This window comes from Perognathus longimembris, chromosome 15, assembly GCF_023159225.1.
Source record: "Perognathus longimembris pacificus isolate PPM17 chromosome 15, ASM2315922v1, whole genome shotgun sequence".
NCBI classification, from domain to species: domain Eukaryota; kingdom Metazoa; phylum Chordata; class Mammalia; order Rodentia; family Heteromyidae; genus Perognathus; species Perognathus longimembris.
The window spans coordinates 11,852,867-11,877,484 of record NC_063175.1 but is presented as its reverse complement, the minus strand read 5'-3'; the positions used below and the strand labels follow the sequence as shown (position 1 = coordinate 11,877,484).

Genomic DNA, 24,618 nt, shown 5'->3' with positions numbered 1-24,618 from the left:
ATTTTAAACAATTGGGTAATATAGCATACCTTTTCTTTTTTTTCTTTTTGGCCAGTCCTAGGTCGTGAACTCAGGGCTTGAGCACTGTCCCTGGCTTCTTTTTTGCTCAAGGCTAGCACTCTGCCACTTGGGCCACAGCGCCCCTTCTAGCCATTTTCTGTATATGTCGTGCTGAGGAATGGAACCCAGGGCCTCATGTATACGAGGCAAGCACTCTTGCCACTAGGCCATATTCCCAGCCCCTAGCATACCTTTTCATAAGCACTGCTAGAGTGAATATCTTTATAGAAACATCTTTATGGGTATTTATAGGAAGATGTCAATTAAATTGAAATGCCCATATCAAAGAATATTCATTTTAAATTATTTTTTAAATAATAGCATATTGCTCACCCAAAAGTCCTATATCAATTTATACAACTATCAGTAGTATATGAAGTCTGTGGGCATCTATTTCCAATAACTTCTTTGCCATGGCTTTTTCTTTTTGTACCATATATGATTTAGAATTGATGTATCACCATTGGTATGTATATGGATAATATGTGTCTTGAATTAGTGCACATTGCCCATATTCTAAATTAATACTTCAAACCTCAGGTTGGACACCACTTCATGAAGCTTGCAATGTTGGATATTATGATGTTGCTAAGATACTTATAGCAGCTGGAGCAGATGTTAATACACAAGGGTTAGATGATGATACTCCACTCCATGATTCTGCTAGCAGTGGGCACAGAGATGTAAGTATGATAGAAAAAAATCATTAATGTATATCCCAGAGTAATTTAATGTAGTTATTCATATGGTCTTATATCATGTTTTGTTCTATCTCCTGATGAACCTCTATATTTTGCTTTCCCTTTTTTTTGCTTTCTAACAGATAATTTGTAGTGAGATTTAGCATTTTCTTTTTATAAAATAATCCATTTGGGGCTGGGGATATGGCCTAGTGGCAAGAGCGCTTGCCTCTTATAGATGAAGCCCTGGGTTCGATTCCCCAGCACCACATATACAGAAAATGGCCAGAAGTGGCGCTGTGACTCAAGTGGCAGAGTGCTAGCCTTGAGCAAAAAGAAGCCAGGGACAGTGCTCAGGCCCTGAGTCCAAGGCCCAGGACTGGCGAAAAAAAAATAAAATCCATTTAACTTTGTAATTGAATCACTAGTTTAGAAGTTTTATTTGTCAAATAACTGGATACTGTGATTAATGCATATTTTACTAACAGTAAAAATTTTACATTGCTGTGCCACCTATCTTTTTTATTTTTATTTTATTTATTTATTTATTTTTGGCCAGTCCTGGGCCTTGGACTCAGGGCCTGAGCACCATCCCTGGCTTCTTCCCGCTCAAGGCTAGCACTCTGCCACCTGAGCCACAGTGCCCCTTCTGGCCATTTTCCATATATGTGGTGCTGGGGAATCGAACCCAGAGCTTCATGTGTAGAAGGCAAGCACTCTTGCCACTTGGTCATATTCCCAGCCCGAACCACCTATCTTTTTTAAAGTGTTCTATTTTAGCTGAGACAAAATTAATATTTAGAGACAGTTTACTGTTGGATCTTGAACAAGTTACTTATGCCATTATATAATATATAAAAACCTATCTGAAGGGTATGTTGTGTCAGTAAAGAAGACCTTATGGGTACAAGCACATCATGAAGTGTATAATGTTACAAAAATGTCAGAGATGAAAGATGAAGATGATGTTTATTTTTATGTTTTACTTCAAGTATACCTAAATGTTTCAGGTATATAGACTATTCTTATCTATTTTTTATCTTTCCATATCTCATAAAAGAAGTTCAAATGTTGAATGAAGAAAAATACATCCTGTAAATACTATTTTTTTCTTAAACTGCTTTCTGTTTGTGTGTGTGTGTGTGCGCATGCGCGTGTGCGTGCATGCATGCTGATCTTGGGACTTGAACTCAGGGCCTGGGCACTGCGCCTGAGCTTTTGTGGTCAGGGCTAGTACTCTACCCCGTGAGACACTGTTCCATCTCTTGCCTTTTGGTGGTCAGTTGGAGACAGGATTCTCACAGACTTTCTTGCCCAAGCTGGCTTTGAACTATGATCCTCAGATCTCCCCGGCATGAGCCACTGGCACCGTATCTTAAAACTAGTTTGGATTGCCTTGGGTCATTCTTTCCTTGGCTCCCTTGGTAATTCATATATTTCTATATGATAGCACTTATTTTTTTTTTTTTTTTTGCCAGTCCTGGGCCTCGGACTCAGGGCCTGAGCACTGTCCCTGGCTTCTTTTTGCTCAAGGCTAGCACACTGCCACTTGAGCCACAGCGCCACTTCTGGCCATTTTCTATATATATGGTGCTGGGGAATTGAACCCAGAGCTTCATGTATGGGAGACGAGCATCCTACCACTAGGCCATATTCCCAGCCCCTGATAGCACTTATTTTTTATTTTGTAACATTTTCTGCACTAGATTTTTAGTAACATTTATATAGGCCTTTGCTGTTGCTCTGTGTTATTTATGCTGGAAATGCTTTTTACATAAGATAGGATGAGTAATTTGCATGGATACACATGTGGATAGATGGACTACAAAGATGCATAGATAGATTCATACCAAGGTTAGGTAGAAGTCAAAGGAATGTTATAAAGCCATCAAGAACATATCGAGTGTATCTTCTCGAGTCTTTCAAATGCAGATTATTTATTTCTTTAAGTATGTGTTTCTAAATATGCACAGAGGTGCAAAGTATTTCTAAGTTGGTATTTAAGTTTATGTACTTACAAGGACTGAAACACTTTTTAGTTTCTCTTCAGAAGAATAGTACACTATTTTCAAAAGACTCTTGCTCTTTCTCCTGCCAACATACCTAAGCTACTAAGAGTAACAAATCAAGAGGTTTTAGCCAGGCTCTGATAGCTCAAGCTTATAATATTACCTACTAAGGGGGATGAGATTTGAGAGTCAAGGTTCAAGGCCAGCCCAGGTAGCAAAGTCCAGCTAACCAGCAAAAAGCTAGAGATGGAGGTATGGCTAAAGTGGTAGAGCCACCAGCCTTGAGCAGAAAAGCTCAGTGACAGAACCTAGTTCAAGCCCTGAGACTGGTGTGCATGTGCGTGCACGCACACACACACAGAGGTTTTGCTTTTATGGTCCTGGGATATGAACTGAGGGCTTTGAACGTAGGCTAGCAATAATTGATGAGCCATGCCTCCTCAGCTCTTTTTCACTGTTAATTTTTAGGATATGTTTTTGCTTCCCATGCATGTGTGTCTGATTTGCCTACTTAGAGGTTTCCAGTTATCACTGGGATTCACAGATGCTCCCTACCTTATCCAGCTTCTATAGAAACAGAATCTGTAAGACTTACTTACTTGGGCTAGCCTGGCATCGTTTTCCTTCCAGTTTTAGCCTTCCATGTAGCTTTGGAAGACAAGTGTGTGTCACTATGATCATTAGGGATTGAAAGGAGGTCTTGTGAACTTTGCTGCATAGGATGCCCTTGAACCACACTTTTCCTGCTTTTACTATCCTAAGTAGGATTACAGGCATGAACTACCAGCACCCAAGTAGAACTACTTTCTTCTAATTCTATAGTAGGAGGAAGTAGGAGCTGCCCAGTACTTGTAATTTCTACATATAATATTTGTATATGCCTACATATATATATTTATGCCATTTCTTTCTAGGCCCTACCTAAGTAAGTGATAATTATGACACTCCAGCCACCTAAAAAACATTTCTAAAGGGGGAAGTCTAAATTATTAGGCTAATAGAATTGATGTAATTTAGCAATAGCTTGCTATTGACAGGTGTATTATACAAGTCATTCTTCACTATATTGTGCGTGGTTCACTTACTGAGACTTCACTGTATCATGATTTCAAAAAAAATTCTAATTCTGTATTGTGGAGTTTTCACTATATCATGGGAATTTTGCAGTATATAGGTATTTATATAATGTGTATGATTTTAATTGTTCTGCCTAAAAATTTAAAACAATAAAAAATATTAAAATAGTAATCTAAACACATTAAAAGAACATTAAATCAAAATAAAACACAGCATGTATATCATTAGTGGGTGAATACCATACTGTACACAATGAAAATAACAGTACACTATTGCTGCTTGTACAAGTTTGCCAATGTGAGATTGAACACAGCACACTATTGGCTGGTGGAATGGAAGGCAACCAACCATAGCACTATGTTCTGTATCCTGGGCGCTGATTGACTCAGTGACTGCGGTGTCAGTTTGCTCTCTCAAATGGTGTCCATATGTGGTACTTCTTGACATGTTTAAAGGAAGGCAGAAGCTGCACATCGGTAGGCAGCCATTACGGGATCAACGAATCTACTGTTCACTACATAAGGAGAGATGAGAAGAATATTCGGACTACAGCAACAGTTATTTATTTATTTATTTATGTATTTATTTTGCCAGTCCTGTGGCTTCAACTCAGGGCCTAGGCACTTTCCCTGAGCTTCTTTTGCTCAAGGCTAGCACTCTCCCACTTGAGCTGCAGTGCCACTTCCAGCCTTTTCTATTTATGTGATACTGAGGAATCAAACCCAGGGCTTCATGCATGCTAGGCAAGCACTCTACCATTAAGCCACATTCCCATCCCCCAATGGTGACTTTTAACGAGACTGCAAAGAGGATTGGTCATGTCCTGCAATAAGGCCATTGTGAGGATGGAGTCTGCACTGGCCCTGTGGATAAATGACTGTAGGAAGGAGAATGTCTCACTGGATACCAACACCCTCTCTATGAAGGCAAAAAAACTTTATGATAGCTTTTCAGAGAGCACGAAAACATTCATGACAATGATGAAGATGAAGATGAGGATGACCATGCAGTAAGAAGCAAGATTGTTGAGAGCTTCCCCCCAGATCAACCCCATTCCGTGCCAACAAGGGCTAGTTTGACAAATTTCAAAGATGCTTTGGACTGAATAGCATTTCTCTGCATGGAGAAGCCACCTCTTCGGATAAAGCTGGAGCAAAGGAGTACATGGGTGACAGGTTTTCATCCATCATAGAGGAAGAGGGCTAAAACCCTCCACTTTTTTGACATGGATGAGATGAAGTCAGCAAGTGAAGAAGAAGATGAACTATGAAGAAGAGGAGGAGGTTGGCCTAACACTGGAGATTGTCTTGCAACCATGGTCAGAGTGGCCAGAGAACTTCAGTGAGTAGCTGAAGAATGGGGCTCCCAGATGCCTCTTTCATTGCACTTCATAAACACAATTGAGAGTGACATGTCAGTTTATAAAAATCTTCTCACTCAGAAGAAAAAGCTGCTCTAGCAACTCCCCATAACTATGTTCGTCACTGGGATGAAGAGATCAGTTAGACCTAAACCTTTAGTGGAAATAGAAATTACAGCTCAGGGAGAAGATGACTGCCCCATGTGACGAAGTGCTGCCTGGCAAGCGCCTGATGAAGTGGTGCCTTCAGAAGAGCTGTAATGCTCTTCTTGGCTGTGCAGTCCATTCATCTCATTGGCATCACCTTCATCTTCATCAGGACTGGAGAGCTCCATCACCCATGATCTTCATCATTCAAATTGTAGTATACTTCACTGGTGAGCACCCATAACCTAACATTAGGTAGGTTTAAGAGCATAGAAAATGTTTAAGAGCATATGAAGTGTTTCTAATAAGAGTATGGGAAAGTTTTATAATAAATATAATGCTACTTTGTGGATTGTCACCTAGCATGGAGTCTCTGGAACATAACTCTCACAATAAGAGATCATTGTATATCTCATAGTAAATATGTTGTTTTGACGGTACTGGGTTTGAACTTAGGGCCTTACACTCTACCACTTTGAGAGCCTGTTTTGCTTTTGTTAGTTTTAGAATAGAGTCTTGCATACATGCTCTTTTCAGCCTGGACTGAGATCCTTGAATTTACTCTGCCTGTGTAGTTCAAATGACAGGTATGTGCCACCTTGCCCAGCTTTTTATTGATTGGGATTTATTTTATTTGTTAGAATTGGCTTTAAACTTAGAGCCTTGAGTTTGTGAGACAGGCACTCTTACTTGAGCCATGCCTCTAACACCTTTTTCCGCTTGTTATTTTCAAATTTGTGCTGGTACCAGCTTGGGCTTCAATCTTTCTCCTTTTGCTTCCCTTGCCCCTTGGAATAATAGGCATGGGCCCATCGCTCCCAAATATTGGTTAATATGGAATCTTCAGAACTTTTACCCCCAAGGTGATCTTAAAGTCCCATTCCTTGATCCCCACCTCCCCACTAGGAGCACAGGCTTGAGCTACCAGGTGTGCTTACAATGCTTTCACTGCTTTCTCCTTAGGTCTGTTTTACATATCTATAATTTTTTGTGTCATCATTTTTGCCTCCTAATTTGTTGCCTGTTACATGCCATTAAGTCCCTTTTAGAATATATTTCCAAATGAAAATGATCTGTAAAGTGTGAATTCTTTTTTTTTGTGGTGGGGGGGCAGTCCTGGGGCTTGAACTCAGGCCCTAGGCACTGTCCTTGAGCTTCTTTTACTCAAGGCTAGCACTCTACCATGTGAGCCACAGAGCGACTTCTGGCTTTTTCTGCTTATATAGTACTGAGGAATCCAACCCAGGGCTTCATGCATGCTAGGCAAGCACCCTAACACTAAGCCACATTCTCAGCCTAAGTGTATATTCTTTTTTTTCTTTTTCTTTTGCCAATCCTGGGGCTTGAACTCAGGGCCTGAGCACTGTCCCGGACTGCTTTTTGTTCAACTTGAGCCACAGTGCCACTTCCAGCTTTTTCTATATATGTGGTGCTGAGGAATTGAACCCAGGGCTTCATGTATATGAGGCAAGCACTCTTGCCACTAGGCCATATTCCCAGCCCCAAGTGTATATTCTTTTTTTTTTTTGCCAGTCCTGGGCCTTGGACTCAGGGCCTGAGCACTGTCCCTGGCTTCTTCCCGCTCAAGGCTAGCACTCTGCCACTTGAGCCACAGCGCCGCTTCTGGCCGTTTTCTGTATATGTGGTGCTGGGGAATCGAACCTAGGGCCTTGTGTATCCAAGGCAGGCACTCTTGCCACTAGGCCATATCCCCAGCCCCCCAAGTGTATATTCTTAATGCTAGAGTTTTGATAGCATATTTGAAGGAAACATCTGTAAATGAGTCATCATCATAGGCAAGTTATGGATATTTGTTGATTACTTCTTTTTTTTTCAGTCATGGGTCTTAAACTCAGGCCCTTGGCACTCAGGTCTAGCACTCTACCACTTTGAGCCATAGCTCTACTTCTTGCTTTGAGGTGGTTAATTGAGACTGAGCTTCACAGACTTTCCTACCTGTGCTGGCTTCGAACCATGATCTTCAGATCTCAGCTTCCTTAGCAGTTAGAATTACCAGCATAAACCACCAGCACCCGGCTTATTGATTTCTTTAAATTTTATTTTTGGATAAAGATAGAAACCTTTTGCAATATCAGCATTATTTATTCTGTTTTCTAGTTCAAGGGCTGCAATCTAAGGAAATAAGATCTAAACATAGTAAATTTAGTATTTATTTGTGTGTATAAAACACCATAGTGTTATTTATTATGACAAAAGGAGTTTTAACCTACTCAAATTCCTAGTGACAGTAAAGAGACAAATTTTAAAAGTCATCAATCCATGAAGACAAAAGAAAACAAAAGATTTTTGAATATTAAAGTTTGAGAAATAAATCGTTACTGACATAGGACAGGTTTTGGCAGACTTTCCTAAAGGCAAAATAGCAAATATTTTAACCTTTAAGGCCACAAGCCACCTTTCCTCCATATTCCCCTTCTCCATTCTGCAACATTGTCTTTTTTTCTCATTAAACAACTTTAAACAGTTTTTAGCTGGTATACCAGATTTGGTCATATTTGCTCACCTCCAATTTAGAAGAAACAAAATTAAAGCCAAAGTTGTTGAAGCACAGAATCCCAGAGAACTAGGAATTATTTGTATCAGTTACCTCTGGAAGTATCTCTAATGTACTTCCTTGAATATGGCAGACACATGGGTTGTTTGGGGGATTTTTGTTGCTTGTTTGGGTCACCCCCCACTTCCTTCCCAATCCTACATAGTCACATGACTTCCTAAGTCACTTAAGCAGATACTGGGTTATGGAAATAGATATCTAAGACAGTTAATCTTTGGAAATCATAACCATTTGTAATTTGACAGAGTGGATCAGACTATCATGACAACATTTTCTTTTAAAATTTCTACAATTTAGGTTGATGAAATTCAATTTGTCAGTTCTCTCTCCTATTTGCTGAGCCCCTAGAATTCAAATCAGGAAGTTTCTACCTATGCCAATCAGTTCTAGCGTTTCCCCTACCACTTCCTGTACTAGTTTCAAAGCTATATCCGTCTTATATTGAAGCCATTGATCCACTTAGAATTGATGTGGGACAATGACAGTGATCCAGTAACAGTCTTTTGTAAATGGATATCCAGTTTTTCCAACATTGTTGTTGGAAAAACTTTTTTTTCTTCAACATGTATTACTGGCTCCTTCCTTGTCAAATATTAGGTGCCTTATAGGTGTATAGGTTCATTTCTGGAACACTTAATCCATTCCATTGGTCTTTTGGTCTGTTTTTTTGTGCCAGCACTAAGCTGTTTTTGTTTCTATGGCAGCTTGGTGGTAAAGTTTGAAGTCTGGAATTGTGATGTCTCCTGCACTCTTTCTTTTGCTCAGAATTGTTTTAAGTAGTTTCTTTTGTGATTTTTGGTACATGAACACTCAAAAAATAAAAATAAAAACAAGAAAACCAACATTTTAGCCTCTTGAAAATAATATTCTAAGACTTGAGTATTTTCCTTAAATGCAAGGGAAATACTTTCATATGTTTATGGAGCACCTCTGTGCAGAGCCCTGTTCTTGCTATTAAGAATATCTAAGTGGTGCTGGGAATATGGCCTAGTGGCAAGAATGCTTGCTTTGTATACATGAAGCCCTGGGTTTGATTCCCTAGCACTACATATATAGAAAACGGCCAGAAGTGGCGCTGTGGCTCAAGTGGCAGAGTGCTAGCCTTGAGCAAAAAAGAAGCCAGGGACAGTGCTCAGGCCTTGAGTCTAAGGCCCAGGACTGGCAAAAAAAAGAATAAGTGAATGAGTGAGTGACTTGAGTGAGTAAATGGACAAGGCTCTTGGCTTCCCTGAGCTTGTTTTCTTGGTAATAAAGAGGTAATTAGAGGGGCTGTGAATGTGGCCTAGTGGTAGAGTGCTTGCCTAGCATGCATGAAGCCCTGGGTTTGATTCTTCAGCACCACATATATAGAAAAAGCCGAAAGTGCCACTGTGGCTCAAGCGGTAGAGTGCTAGCCTTTAGCAAAGAAGCCAGGGGCAGTGCTCAGGCCCTAAGTCCAAGCCCCAGGACTGGAAAAAAAAAAAAAAAGTTAATTAGGAATGCTGTCCAAAACATTAAAATAATGATAAAAGAAGCTAAGTGACCACTTTAAGCCAATAGTCTGAGACACCAATTCTGGAGTTGAATCTAACACAAGGACCTTATGATTCTTGTTTATTGATTGACTAGCAGGATTTAGACAGTATTTTATTAGATACTTATATATTTGTTGACTTCATGATAAAACAAAGAATAAGAGGAAATTTTCTTATACTGATACACTGTCAGGCCATCTGATAGGGTGAGGACTTAATGAAAATGAGATAAAGGAGAATATTAATGATTAGATGATTAATGGTTTAGATTACTAATTGATATAGAGTAGATTAATATTGAGAAAAATGTTGTGTATTTTCAAGAGAATGACCAAAATGAAACTTTATGAAAGTACCAACTCTTTAATGCTTAAACATTACAGATAGTGAAATTGCTGCTTCGTCATGGTGGAGATCCATTTCAAGCTAATAAGCATGGGGAACGTCCAGTGGATGTAGCAGAAACAGAAGAGTTGGAGCTGCTGCTAAAAAGAGAGGTGCCTTTGTCTGGTGATGATGAAATTTATACAGGTTTGTTTCAGAAAAATCTATATTCAGTTGATAGGATATTTGGTAGAACATTCTGGATTAGTATAATATGAAAGTGTTTTGAGTGTTTTAGAATAATGAAAACTAGTTGTCATTAGAATAATCCTTATCTAGCTATGTACGGGTGAGGATACTAGTCACCTAGGTATTTGCTGTACATATCTGAATGGAGTCTGCCCTGTTTCTGATACTATTTTCATCTCAAATTGCAGAACTATACCTCTATTACATTCAACTTTACTGTAGATCCTTCCCTCATATAATTACCAACACAACTCTGGCTTATTTTATGTACATACTAACCAAATCACAGCTTTTTCTGGCATTAGTAAGTTACCTTTGCACTTTTGCTTATGTGATTAGGTGGATGATGTTACTGAATAGAGTCGGTTTCTTTACGAATATCCAAAAGTGGCCATATCCTCATCAAATTTTAAAAAATTCTTATCGTTAGGTAGTAATACATTGTGTGTGTATGAACACTGTATTTATATATATACATACATATCTATATCTTTCTGTACACACATGCACATATATAGTCTTCTTGGTCTAACAAACACACTGGAATGGTAGTTAAAATAATGAGTGTGGGAAAAATATTAACAAATGGATATGGAAGCCAGGCCTTGGTAGTTCACACTTGTAATCTTACCTATTCAGGAGGCTGAGATGTGAGAATCAAGGATCAAAGCCATCGCAGGCAGGTAAGTCTTTGGTGCTTATCTTTGATTAAGCACCAAAGAAGCAGGAAGTAGACCTGAGGCTCAAATCGTAAGGCATTACAGCCTTGAGCCCTGAGTACAAGCTTCAGGTCTGTAAAAAAAATAAAAAGCCTGTATCTGTGCTTGTACATGTACTTTTAACATGTCTGTAAATTTTTTTAGGATGAAGCAAAGTCTGGAAGGAATGAATGTGTATCAGGTTGCTAATAAGGCATTGGAGAATTAGTGACAAAGAAGGTGATGGGGTTTGTATGGAGGAAAAGATGCTAGAGGTTTATCTGAACACAATCATGATGATTTTGATTTTTTTTGCATATAAGTATTTAACACTTTGTCAACAAAATCTCTTGACCTGCACCCCTATTTACTTCATTTCCTGATTCTCATCATAGCTAAGCTCATTTCAATACATTGTAGACCAACTCAACTCTGTTGAATCTTTTGTAACTTAAGATAACGCAGGATATTCTCATTGCTAGATCCCTTAGTGGCATTTTAGGGGGGGTTCTTTCAAATTCTCCAGAATTTGTGCTGTAGACTATGTTCTTTCTAAAATTTTCTTCCTTTGGTTTCTTACACATAATTCTCTGACATTCTATTTTTTTCCAAGTGGTTTCTTCTGTTTCTTATAGACTGTTGTCTACATTTTGTTTCTCTACACCCCTGTTTTGGTTTTCCCAAAGATTTTACTTTCTATAATCTCAGCTGTATACATTCTCCCAAATAAGGTTTACCCACACTCACCATTTTATTGAGTATTTATATAGTTAGAGATTTCAAATATACCCCTCTGAAGCTTGAGACTTAATTTATCTACCCTCTGGATATTGCCACTCTTCAAGATACCTCAAAATTTAGCATACAGAAATTAAACTTCTTTTCATCATTTATACTTTTTTTCCTAGCTTAATGGTTAACATCATTCATCAATCCATGTAAGTCCTATACTTGGGTGTCACATGACTTCATTTTCAACAGCTATTTTTAAGTACCCTCCGTTAGGTATTAAGTACTAGTGATTAAGAAAACAGATATTGGCTGGGAATATGGCCTAGTGGCAAGAGTGCTTGCCTCCTATACATGAAGCCCTCGGTTCTATTCCTCAGCACCACATATATAGAAAAAGGCGGAAGTGGTGCTGTGGCTCAAGTGGCAGAGTGCTAGCCTTGAGCAAAAAGAAGCCAGGGACAGTGCTCAGGCCCCGAGTTCAAGCCCCAAACAAAACAAACAAAGAAAACATATTAATACCAGCCACTAACATTTGTCAACTTCTACTTCCAACATATTTGTTAATGTATCTTTTCAATTATCTCTGTACTGTGTGGAATCAGGATTGTTTTAACCATAGGTACATTGACTTTCATGAGAAAATAGGAAAATAAGATTAAAAAGTAGAACTTTTTGCGTGGTATGTTAATTCTATTTATTAGGCGATAAACTCTTTAATTTTGGTCTCTTCAGGAAACTAGCTATGTAAAGCATTAATAAACTAGAAGAACTGTAACAGATTTTCCCCAACAAAACAAAAAGATACTAGGCCTTAAATGTTTAGAGTAGAACACATCTTCTAGAACCTCTTTTTATTTAATTGATATTAATTATTTAATATGTGTTCATCAGCTATGTATTGATTTTTCAGAGTATTTATTTTCCACATGGTGAATGTGCCTGAATAATTGCTTGATCAGAGTGCCACAAGGAATGATGCAAAAATTTATCAGTAAGTATCAAACAAAGATTTTGGAGTTGCTGAAGAAAACTGATGAAAATACCCAAAATTTATTCCTTAATTTACATGAGGTCCTTGTTAAACTTAACTCAAAATTTAGCCAATCCAAATTCAGAACACATTAATAATTTAACTGCCCATAGATGTTTGTAAGTGCAACACCCAAAGCATTGTTATCTCTCTGATATGTCATCCATGTGACAGATGCACTTTAAGTATTGTTAAGTTAGAGAATAACCCAGACTCTGAGTTTCAACTTAATAAATTTGGAATAAATAAAAGGGTGTCATAATATATCTTAATCATCTCAAGTATAGTTTATTCCATTAGACATTGTGATATATGTTAGTGCCAATTAAGAGCTAGCTGTCCAGTCCTCAAGATAAGGAGCTGTGTCAGTGTACGACTTCCTTCGTCAAAAAGGAAAAAATGCTATGAAAAATGTCATCTAATATATTCAGTATGCATAATAACATAATTGCTTTCTACTTTCAGTTACAGCCTTTAAAAAAAAATAATGGTCAGTGGTTAAATATTTACAGACTGACTTCACTTCATGGACATAGTTCATACATTTCTCGTGTCATGTGTCCTGACATTTATAATAAATAATGCAGGAATACATGTCCTGGTTAAGACAAGTTATTTGTTTAGAAATGTGTGACACTCTTAAATTTGCATAATTCTTTAGTCCTTCCCTCTGCTCTAGTTTCTGACCTTTTCTTACATTCTTATTCTACCCACACTGTTTTCTTTTACAAAAACCTATCTTGTATTTGCTACAAATACTTATTTCTTGTTATCATGGCGAGAATTCCCCCATATTCAAGAATTAGATTTAATGAGTTGCATGAGTGCTGCTTGATACTTTCTTGACACTGATTGCCAAAGTTGAGATTTTGTTAATAACTTTGCCAGGCACTGTTTTTATCATTTTGAAAAGGGTACCAAAGCTGGGCATCAGTGGCTTATGCCTGTAATCCTAGCTACTCAGGAGCCTGAGATCTGAGGATTGTGGTTCAAAGCAAGCCCAGGCAAAAAAAGTCCCCGTGAAACTCTTATCTCCAATTAACCATTCAAAAACTGGAAGTGACACTGGCTCAAGTGGTCTCACAAAAGAGGCTCAGAGACAGTGCCCACACTGTGAATTCAAGCCCTACAACCAACAACAAAAAAGAGTACCCACTGGACAAAGTTTAAAAATACCATTGTCATGAAAGCTAGTTACCTTTTTTTTTTTTTTTAACTTATTGGCTAGAATAATCATTCTGGCTTTAGCTTTTAAGAAGCTACTATAAACTTTCCTCACATGCATACTTCAAATTTATCAAAGAAATGCTCCATTATAATAAGTAAAGTACTTTTAGTTGATTGTAGGACAGAATGGGAGTTTTGAAAAGACAGTAATTAAGTTGACTCAGTGGGAATTGGAGGCATGACTCGGATGTTACAGCGCCAGCCAATGAATGAAAGCATCACATACCAAGTTTGAGTCCTGGTCTTGGACGAAAAAAAAAATTGACTCATTGGTATTTGCGAGTATATTTTTCTGTGTCATAAAGTAATGCAAAATGACCAGCATTTTGAATCCTTGTTTTTTCAGTATTTAAGACAGTATCTTAATTTGTGAAACTTATTTCCTTAGTTTTATGTTTCAGGAACTATGAAAGTACAAACTTCATGCTTATATGAAGTTACATAGTAAAGAAATAAACTAATAAGCCAACCTAATAAATCAGGAAACAAAAGAAACGAATAGTTAAAACACTGGTTTTCTAGATTTTTTTGGTTTGGTTCGAATAGGTTATGTAATGGTAACAGTTTACCCGTGAGTAGGACAACTCATCACCTTAAGATATTTTAAAGCATTTAAACCTTAGAAGTATAAAAACTACAGGAAAAGATTACAAAAGAGAGTTCTATTACAGCACCCAAATCTAAACATACTTGCTCTTGGGATTTAGACTTGATATTATAGCATTTAGATACAGAGCATGTTATAGAATAAAGGTATTTGCATATTGGTATACCTAGAGCTGGATTCCTGAAGTTGTTGAATCATATCAAGCACATATTTCTATGTTGTCAGTGCTGAGAGAAATGAAATAGCTACTTAGAAAGCTACTTGAAGAAGGTCAAGTATATACTATGACAGTCAATGAGCTTTTTTTTATTTAATAACTACTTACTAACAAAGTAAAAGAAATTTGGTGGTAGTGTTTTGCCTGTTCCACTTTTTCTTCTCTGCATTGTCATGTACATGGTATACTTTACACAGTTGTAAATGTTGAATTTTTAAACTTCTTCATATAAATACTGTCAATTTATTTCTACCAATAAAAGAAACAAACACATTTTGTTCTTTTTAAAAAGAATTTTAAAAAGTACTTTAAATCTTGATGGACACCAGTGACTCATGCCTGTAATCCTAGCTATTCAGGAGGCTGAGATCTGAGGATCAAGGTTTGAAGCCAGCCTGGGCAGGAAAATCTTAAGACTCTTCTTAACCTCCAATTAACCACCAAATAGCCAGAAGTGGAGATGTGCCTCAGGTGGTAGAACACCAGCATTTTGCAAAAATCCTAAGGGACATTGTGCCCAGTCCCTGAGTTCAAGCCCCAGTACTGGCATGCACACATGAAAAAGTACTTTAATAAATGAGTACAATTTTTATATGTCTTATGTGGATTAGTTATCTCATCCTAAGGCCCAAAGCCTAAGAATTTTTAATCCTAAGTGGATTGCTTGTCAGAGAAAAATGTTTCAGATTCAAATGGGACAGGGTTGGGAAAGGAATTACTAATACGTAAGTGACTATATATTGCAAAAGTTCATTCTTCAGTAGAGTCTACAAAAATACATTATTATTAACTTAAGGCACACATATTGTGTGGCAAAGTTCTTGGTGGCTGCAAACTAATGTAAGTCTTAATATTTTGGCATGTAGGACAGTAGGCTGCTAAATACCTCTCTTGGAAGTCCATGTATATAGTAGTCAAGAAATTTCAGAGACATTTTCCCAGAAAATTAATGGGTTGTAGGTTAAGAATGTAGCTTGATGATTTTCCTTTAAAACAATTTCTACCAGTGTGTAGCAACTTAAAGTGAGTCTGTCACATAATTATAATAGTGAGATATTGCCAAACAGTTAAGACTAAAATTTTACAAAGGATATATTTGGGCAGAATCCTTAAAAAAAAGAACTTTGTTTTGAATATTGACAAAATATGCATATATTTAAATGAGTTCAGCTTCATGTTATCCTGTCTGCAGAAAAGTATTTGGAGTCATGGTTAAAAGGACCTCCATGTAATATACATATATGTATATGTTTATGATAGAGTTTTTGATACTGGGTGATTTTGTCGGTCTGCTTTAGTGACATCAAAATTTTTGTAGTGATACTTGTTTTTAGAGGAAGATAATGTTGATTATTATTTATGGGACCATTGTGTTACTGACAATTTAGTAGAAAGGCACTGTGTGGTGACTAATTGAGAGTCATATATAGTACTTATTACAGTACTTAATTTTGTTTCTTATTTAGATTTTACGTTTTGTTTTAGTATTTTCACTTATTGATTATATTGTTTTCCCTCTTTACCTCACCTCTAAATTTGTGACTATAATTATCTCCTTTTTTTTTTTGTTTTGTTTTGTTTTGGGTTTGTAGGGTAATGGGAGTATAGGGACTTGAATTCCTGACCTTGCAATTGGTAGGCAAGTGTTCTACCCCTTCAGGCATTCCCCCACTCCTTAATTTTTGAGAAGGGTCTCCCTATGTAGCCTGTGCTGGCCTTGGACTCATTATCATGCCTCAGCATTATTTTTAGGCTGTTTAATGGAGTATAATGGGCATGCTTTCTAAACAGTAGTGGGCCTGGCAATTTAGAAAGGGCAGGAAGAAAGGCTTGAGCTTTAGAAATTCAGTTTTTCTAGATTAATCAAAATTAAATCAAATTTAGTACTTTTAAACAAGCTATTCAAATGATTCTCTGAGGTTGTATAATTATTTTAGAGTGATTTTTTATTCTCTTTACCCATCATTATACTTCCCTAGTTTTCTAAAATGAGCCATATTTCTTTGCAAAAGGACAGTGAAAATTGTTTTAAGATAAATGAAACAGATTACTAAAACACCATTTAACACTTTGTTATACAGTAAAATAGATGGCATATAGCCAAATGCCATTCCAAATATAAAGATGATTTTTTAGTACTATTCCTGATGTTAATACAACACTTAATTCTGGTTGAATACCTTATACAAAAAGAATAAAGAGGGCTGGGAATATGGCCTAGTGGCAAGAGTGCTTGCCTCCTACACATGAAGCTCTCGGTTTGATTCCCCAGCACCACATATATGGAAAACGGCCAGAAGGGCCACTGTGGCTCAGGTGGCAGAGTGCTAGCCTTGAGCGGGAAGAAGCCGGGGACGGTGCTCAGGCCCTGAGTCCAAGGCCCAGGTCTGGCCAAAAAAAAAAAAAGAATAAAGAAAAAACTTATGATGTAGGGACTTTGCCAATAGAAATTAACTTAAATAATAACCTCTTCCCCCATTGCTTTTTAAAATGTTTGTGTTAAGTTTTTAACACTCCTTGATAGATTCTAGATGTTATCTATCCCATCTCTCTAATCTTAGACAAGTTATTGTTAACTTATTTCACATTTGTAAATTAAGGGTCACAATACCTCATAGAAATGTGGTACAAGTTAAATTAGTTAATACATGAAGGTTCTTTAAAAAGCAAATTACAGAATTAGCATTTGATAAATACTATCTCTAAAATAGAATCATTGGCACATTTGGCTCATGCCTGTAGTCCTAGCAGTTCAAAGCCAACCTGGGCTGAAGGGACTGGGGAGATTTTTATCTCCAATTAACCTCTCAAAAAACAGAAGTGGAGTTGTAGCTCAAAGTGGTAGAGTGCTAGCTTTGAGCTAAAGAGCTTAGGGACAATGCCCAGGCCCCGAATTTAAGCCTCATGACGTTAAAAAAAAAAAAAATAGAATCTAGTTGGACCTATTGATGGATACCTAATTCCAGCACTAGAGAGGCCAAGGCAAAAGGATCATGAGTCTAATTGTCAACATAGCAAAATCCTGTCTACAAGTAAGTAAGTGAATGGATAAAAAAATAAATGTGGTCACAATTTTTCATATATTTTAAATGAAATGTTTAAAACTATACTTGATAGTTTATCACATGTTTATAATCATTCATTTTAAATTATTTGTATTTTCTAATATAGAGATTGAAAATGTAGGCCAAACTGATTAATTTATGACCACTCTAGTCAACACTCTCTAGTCATTCAATACTATGTTTTTCACTGTGTGTGTGTGTGTGTGTGTGTGTGTGTGTGTGATACTGAAGTTTGAACTCAGCCTGATAAACAGCTGGCTGTCAACCACATAAACTACACCTCCAGCCCTGCTTTTTTGCTCCTTATTTTTGGAGATGGAATTTCAAGGATTTTTCTGCCTGGGCCATCCTCCGGATCTCAGCCTCCTGAATAGGTAGAATTTCAGGCATGAGCCACTGGAACCTGGCTAGACACTATTCTTACAATTTCATTATACACTATTAGTAGTCATTAATGAGTTATCTTTAATCCAATTTTAATAGAATGTAAAATTGAATCTACCAAAACTAAGTAAAGAATAGGCAATTACAAAATTCATATTTGAAATTCAACTTCAGTATCAGATGCATGTTTAATTGGAGGGAGGGATAGGTACTGGAGATCTGAACTCAAGGGCCCATAGGCAGAAAGTCCACCATTTGAGTCACTCTCGCCAGCTGATTTTGCTTTAGTTATTTTTAAACTAGGGTCTTTAGAGTACTTGGCTTCAGACTATGATCCTCTTACCTATGCCTCCTATGTAGCATGAATTACAGATAACATACCACCATGCCAATATTGTTTGTTAAGGTAGGAGCAGATTTCAAAATGTTCTTGTACCAAGGCTAGCCTATACTTTTAATCCTCTTGATTGCTTCTGTTGTTGTTTTGTTTTTGATAGAGGACCTCCTATCTCCTGGGCTTGCCTTCAGTTTGTGAATCTACTTCTTGAGTATCCTGCTTTTGCCTCCCAAGTGCTAGGATTATAGGCAGGCACAGCCACACCAGGCTTTTTTTTTTTTTAACTCAAAAATAGTAACAGATTAAATTAATAACCATAAGTCTCATGTGTCGTTCTATCTTATTCTAAACCTTAGTTTTTGTGGCAGAGTTTTGTCCATATACTCAATCATAGGGTAGAAAAAGAAGGAATTGAGTAGAATTCAAATCCTTCTGGAAAGATCACAAAGTTTGGCATTATTGACTAAATGCTTAGGCATCTTGCGTGCACTCAGTGCCTATATATCAAAACACAATAGTTGTGAGTACCAGTTTTTAAAGTCAGGGAAACTTGTGTTTGAAGACCCACTATGTCACTTACTTTTTTGTCTTACACAAACTTATTAGTATTATACTAGTGGTATTATACTAATGGTATCCTATTATACTAATGGTAGCCTAGCTATATAAAATGAGCACAGAGTTAAAGGAGACAATTTATATAAATGTGTATATACAATGTTCATTTAACAATGCTTAGTTTTAAGAGAGAGTTTTTTTTTTAATTTAGTTGTAGAAACTCTTTTTAAACCCTAGTTGTAATAATTTTTAAATTACAATTAGCAAATGAAAGCTTATATGATAATTCCTTTCCTTTCTCTCATTTCCACTCCTGGTTTTTCTCCCTCTCTTTTTTTGGTTTATTTGTTCTACTGGTATTTGAACTCAGCCTTCAAACTCACCAGGCAGGCACACTACCACTTGGCCTATGCTTCTAACACTTTTTGCTTTATGTTACAAATGAGGGTCTCATGATTATGACCAGAAAGTAAGCTTAGACATGACCCTCATACTTAAGCTTTGCACATAGCTGGGATAACAGGCCTGCTATTACCAGACCTGGTTTTTATAGCTTGAGATAGGGTCTCTCTTAACTTTTTATTCAGGCTTGCCTCAAACTGCCATCCTTCCAGTCTGCCTTCTGAGTAACTAGAAATACAGGCATAAATCATCATGCTTAATCTTTCTCCCTCTTTTGTGTAAAACATGGTTTTAGAATTCATCAGTGGTTGTCAATTATGACTAATATTTATAGTTTTTAGTTTTAAAATACTCTTATGTATAAAAATATAAATTAATCTGGGTGTTGTGGCATATACACCTGAAATCTGAGTTCTCTAGAGGCTAAAACAAGAATTGCAAGTTCAATGGTTAATTAGTGAGATACTGTTTCCAAAAAGAAATATATGTGAATATAAAGAGAGAACCTGGGGGAGCGGAGAAGAAAAAGGAAAGGAAGAGAAGAGTTACAAACAGACAGACATAGATTTAAGCTAGGGATGCTAGTAAGCCAGTAGTAGATCTCTTGCCTAAATTGCATTAGGCCCTGTATTCAATCCTCATCAATATAAATTCCTCTAAACACCAATATGTGGGATATTAGGCATCAGAAAGTAGTTTTTTGGTTCTTTTTGTATTCTACCCTCACTGCCCCTCATTTAAGTTGTATACACAAAGTCTATATCCACATAACTAATTATAATTGATTATTTCTGTTGTCCTCTTATCCTTGTTATATGTGAAATAAGTGCTTGGATGCAACTTAATCTTTTTTTGTTCAGTCTCACCATACAGAGTTAAACAAATGAAGAAAATTATAGGATTCAATTTGGTCTTTTTAAATTAATGTTTGCTGGGCTGGGGATATGGCCTAGTGGCAAGAGTGCTTGCCTTGTATACATGAGGCCCTGGGTTCAATTCCCCAGCACCACATATACAGAAAACAGCCAGAAGTGGCGCTGTGGCTCAAGTGGCAGAGTGCTAGCCTTGAGCAAAAAGAAGCCAGGGACAGTGCTCAGTCCCTGAGTCCAAGCCCCAGGACTGGCCAAAAAAAAAAAAAAAAAAAAAAAATTAATGTTTGCTTTAGGGATTGAGCAATAGTTAGTGGTAAACATATGTTACTTAATTTTAATTTTGCATGATAGATTTAACTCTTTTCCTAGGAAGTTAAGTTGATGTGTCAGGCACTTTACATAAATTAACTTAATTAGTTTTGATAATAGTCCTGTTATTATTATAAGCCCTAGTATAGATTGCTGAACTTTTAAGTAGCAACGCATGATCCTCCAGATCTCAGCATTCAGCTAGAATTATAGGCATGAGCTACCTGTGTCTGGCATCTATGTTCTTTTCCTCTATCTTCTTTTTTTTTTTTTTGGCTAGTCCTGGGGCTTGGACTCAGGGCCTGAACACTGTCCCTGGCTTCTTTTTGCTCAAGGCTAGCACTCTGCCACTTGAGCCACAGCACCACTTCTGGCCATTTTCTGTATATGTGGTGCTGGGGAATTGAACCCAGGGCTTCATGTATACGAGGCAAGCACTCTTGCCACTAGGCCATATCCCCAGTCCCCTTTTCCTCTATCTTAAGACTGATTATTACTTTGAGAAGTTTAGAGCCAGATGCCCCTGAAGTCAATATATAACTGAAATGTGAATTTAATAAATCTTTACTTGGTTTAATCACCTATTATGAAATGTCCAGGTGAGTTACTCAATTGTAACACTTCAGTTGGCCAAAATGGTACTGAAAATGATATATAATTGGTAGTGTTTCTTGGTTTGCTTTTTCACTATAGAGCCTGCTATTAACTAATTTTGGCACCTTGGTGAAAAAAATACGCTCTCATACATAATGAGTTCATGAATATATGCTTATATGATACCTGATTTTGGTATTCAGTTATAACAACTTTGTTGTTACTCTATTTAGTACTTTTGAAAACTGACCTGTGCATTGTGTTATTTGTTTTTGAACCAGATTAAATCATAAGCAAATTCATGTTTTACTTTTTCACTTTAAATATTGAGCCAAGCGTGGATAGTACATGCCTATGATCTCAATACTTGGTAGAGGCAGGAGGATTGAAAGTTCAAGACCAACTTGAGTTACATAATGTGACCTTGTCTTAAATTTTTTTCTTTAATTTTTACAAAAGTAGAAAGAATTGCTTTATGAACATACATATACCTTTACCCAGTTGTAAAAAGTTTTGTCATTTTTTTGTATACTGGAATTCGAATTCCGAATCCAAATAAAGTCTGTATTTGTTGATATATATGAGTGTCTTTTAATCTATAGATACTGCTCTCTTTTTTGTACTCTTACAAATTTTTTGTTAAAACAGCCTGATCATTTTCCTTAAATTTTTTCGGTCTAAATCTCGCTTGTTTTCACATATTCATGGTTTTATTTTAAGACAAATTTTGAAGTTTCTTATCTTAATTTCAAATTTTCTCATTTTACCACATTGCTTTCAGCTTTAGGAAGAAAAAGTACAAGGGTGTTGCGATGGAAGCTAATAGAACAAATGATAATAATGTCACCTTTAGTGAGTCTAATCAATTAATTTTTCCTAATACTGAGATAAATATTGGACTCCTTTTGGAACAAATGTCTAGTTCTTACTATCGATAGAAATTATTTATTATTGTTAAAATTATTTTCATGCAAATTTTGTCCATAATTTTCAATCCTAAGTTTGAATGACTACTTTTTTCTTAGTTGAAGTAGAATTTTTAATTTTTATTTTATTTTTGTTGGCATCAATTAGTTGCTTCAAGGTAGTTTCCATTTTCACATGTCCATATGCGAATTTATACGTTGTTCAGATTCAGCCCCTCATCACTCTTCTGCCTTGCCCATTTTCCTTTCCCAACCAGTATCAACAAACTTCATTGTTCCATTTTCTTACATGTACTTTTTTTTTTACCATATTCACGCATTTTTCCCTCTCTGTTCTCCTTCCTCCCTCTCACAAGTGCCCTCACACAATACCATGCCATTTTACACATATCAAGTCGAAATTTAAATGACCATGAAATGTAAGATATTCAAGAATTTTTAAAAATTCATTTTATGACAGTATTGAACTTTGAACTGGTAGTAGATAGGCATTCTACCACTTGAACCATACCCATAGCCCTAAGGATTTCTTTTATCATGCCAACATTACCAAGAATGATGAAAAGTATGTTACCAAGGAATTATCCAGGAAACAGCTATCCCTTAAAAGTATTTTTTATCATTAATATAAATTGAATAGCAGTAACCAGCAGAATCTCATATTCAGTACAAAACCAATAATACCTCTTTGCAAAATAAACTCCTAAGAAGCTAAAGAGAAACCAGATGCCAGTGACTCATGACTAATAATTGTGGCTACTAAGGAAGCTAAGTCTTGGAGGATTGAAGTCCTAAGCCAGGTTGGACAGAAAAGTCCACAGACTACCATGTGTAATATATATGTGTGTGTATGTATGTGTGTGTTTACATATGTATATATATACACACATGTATATGTGAGTATTTATGTATGTATGTATGTGGTGCTATAGCACCAGGTCTGCAACAAGCTAAGTAAGACTGCAAGGCTCTGAGTTTGCACATCAATATTGCCCAAAATTTTTTTTCCCAGTCTTTCCATTTTCTTATGAATGGTATAATACCATTCTTTCTGATGGAAAAGTACAATTGTACTATGTGTATATGCCACATTTTCTTGACCTAACCATCCATTGAGGGGCATCTGGGTTGATTCCATATCTTGACTATGGTAAGCAATGCTACAGTGCTATTAGCTGTAGTTTGTCCTTGTTTATGTTTTGTTGGATAAATGCCCAGGAGTGGAATTGCTGAGATATAAGGAAGCTCTATATTTAGTCTTCTGAGGAACCTCTATACTGCTTTCCCCTTTGGTTGAACAACCTTCCCTTCCCACCAACAATGTAATAGTTCCCTTTTGGATACATTCTACCAGCATTTGTTATTGTTTTCCTGATAATCACCATTCTAACTGGTGAAGTGAAATCTCAATGTTGTTTTGATTTGCATTTCTTTCATGGTAGAGATAGTGAACATTTTCTCATGTGTCTGTTGGCCATTTTTACTTCTGAGAAGTCTTTCTTTAAGTCTTTAACCTATTTATTAAGTGGGTTGTTGTTCCTTTGGTGTTTGTTCTTGAAGGGTTTAATTTTTTGAGCTCTTAAGTATATGAGGCCCTTGTCGGATAGCTAATAAAAAAAAAAGCCTTCTCTGGGAGCCAGTGGCTCACACCTGTAATCCAGCTGCTCAGGAAGCTGACACCTGAAGATCAAGGTTCTAAGCCAGCCCAGGCAGAAAAGTCCCTATGAGACTCTTTTTTTTGGCCAGTCCTGGGCCTTGGACTCAGGGCTTGAGCACCCACCATCCCTGGCTTCTTCCGGCTCAAGGCCAGCACTCTGCAACGTGAGCCACAGCGCCCCTTTTTTTTTTTTTTTTTTTTTTTTGGCCAGTCCTGGGCCTTGGACTCAGGGCCTGAGCACTGTCCCTGGCTTCTTCCCGCTCAAGGCTAGCACTCTGCCACTTGAGCCACAGCGCCGCTTCTGGCCGTTTTCTGTATATGTGGTGCTGGGGAATCGAACCTAGGGCCTCGTGTATCCAAGGCAGGCACTCTTGCCACTAGGCTATATCCCCAGCCCCACAGCGCCCCTTCTGGCCGTTTTCCATATATGTGGTGCTGGGGAATCGAACTGAGAGCTTCATGTGTAGTGGCACTCTTGCCACTAGGCCATACTCCCAGTCCCCCTATGAGATTCTTATCTCCAGTTAACTACCAGAGAAACCCACAAGTGGAGCTGTGGCTCAAAGTGATAGAACTAGGCTAACCTTGAGCAGAAGAGCTCAGGGACAGAGCGCAGGCCTAAGTTCAAGCCCCATAATTGACAAAAACAAGCAAACAAACTAACTTGCAATTCTGTGGGATTTCTGTTTATCTTGTTAGCTGTGTCCTTTGCTTATGGACATTTTTTAATACTGATTCTGTCTGTTCTTGAGCACGGCAGATCTTCCCATCCTGTAGTTTCTTTCTTCAAAGTTTCTATAGATTTTTGTAGACGTCTTTCTTGTGCATCCTTGCTTAAGTTAATCCCTGAACTTTTTTTTTCCAGACTTGTAACTAGAAATGGTTTCCTGATTTCTTTCTCAACCTATTCACTGTTGACATATAGAAAAGCTATTGGATATTATGTGTTTATATTCTGGTACATCTGAAAGTGGTTACCAGATCTAGAAGCTTTTTGGAATCTATAGA

At 37.2% G+C, this 24,618-nt stretch overlaps 1 protein-coding gene across 3 annotated transcripts in view; it reads left to right on the top strand.

Moving 5' to 3' along the window:
* The window catches only part of Ankrd12 (ankyrin repeat domain 12), a 112,382-nt gene that overhangs the window by 40,315 nt on the left and 47,449 nt on the right, over positions 1-24,618 (top strand). For all 3 annotated transcript variants that reach the window (XM_048363444.1, XM_048363442.1, XM_048363445.1), the window contains 2 exons: positions 601-743; positions 9,806-9,953. In XM_048363444.1, the coding sequence (XP_048219401.1) occupies positions 601-743; positions 9,806-9,953 (291 nt within the window). The remainder of the gene's footprint in view (positions 1-600; positions 744-9,805; positions 9,954-24,618) is intronic.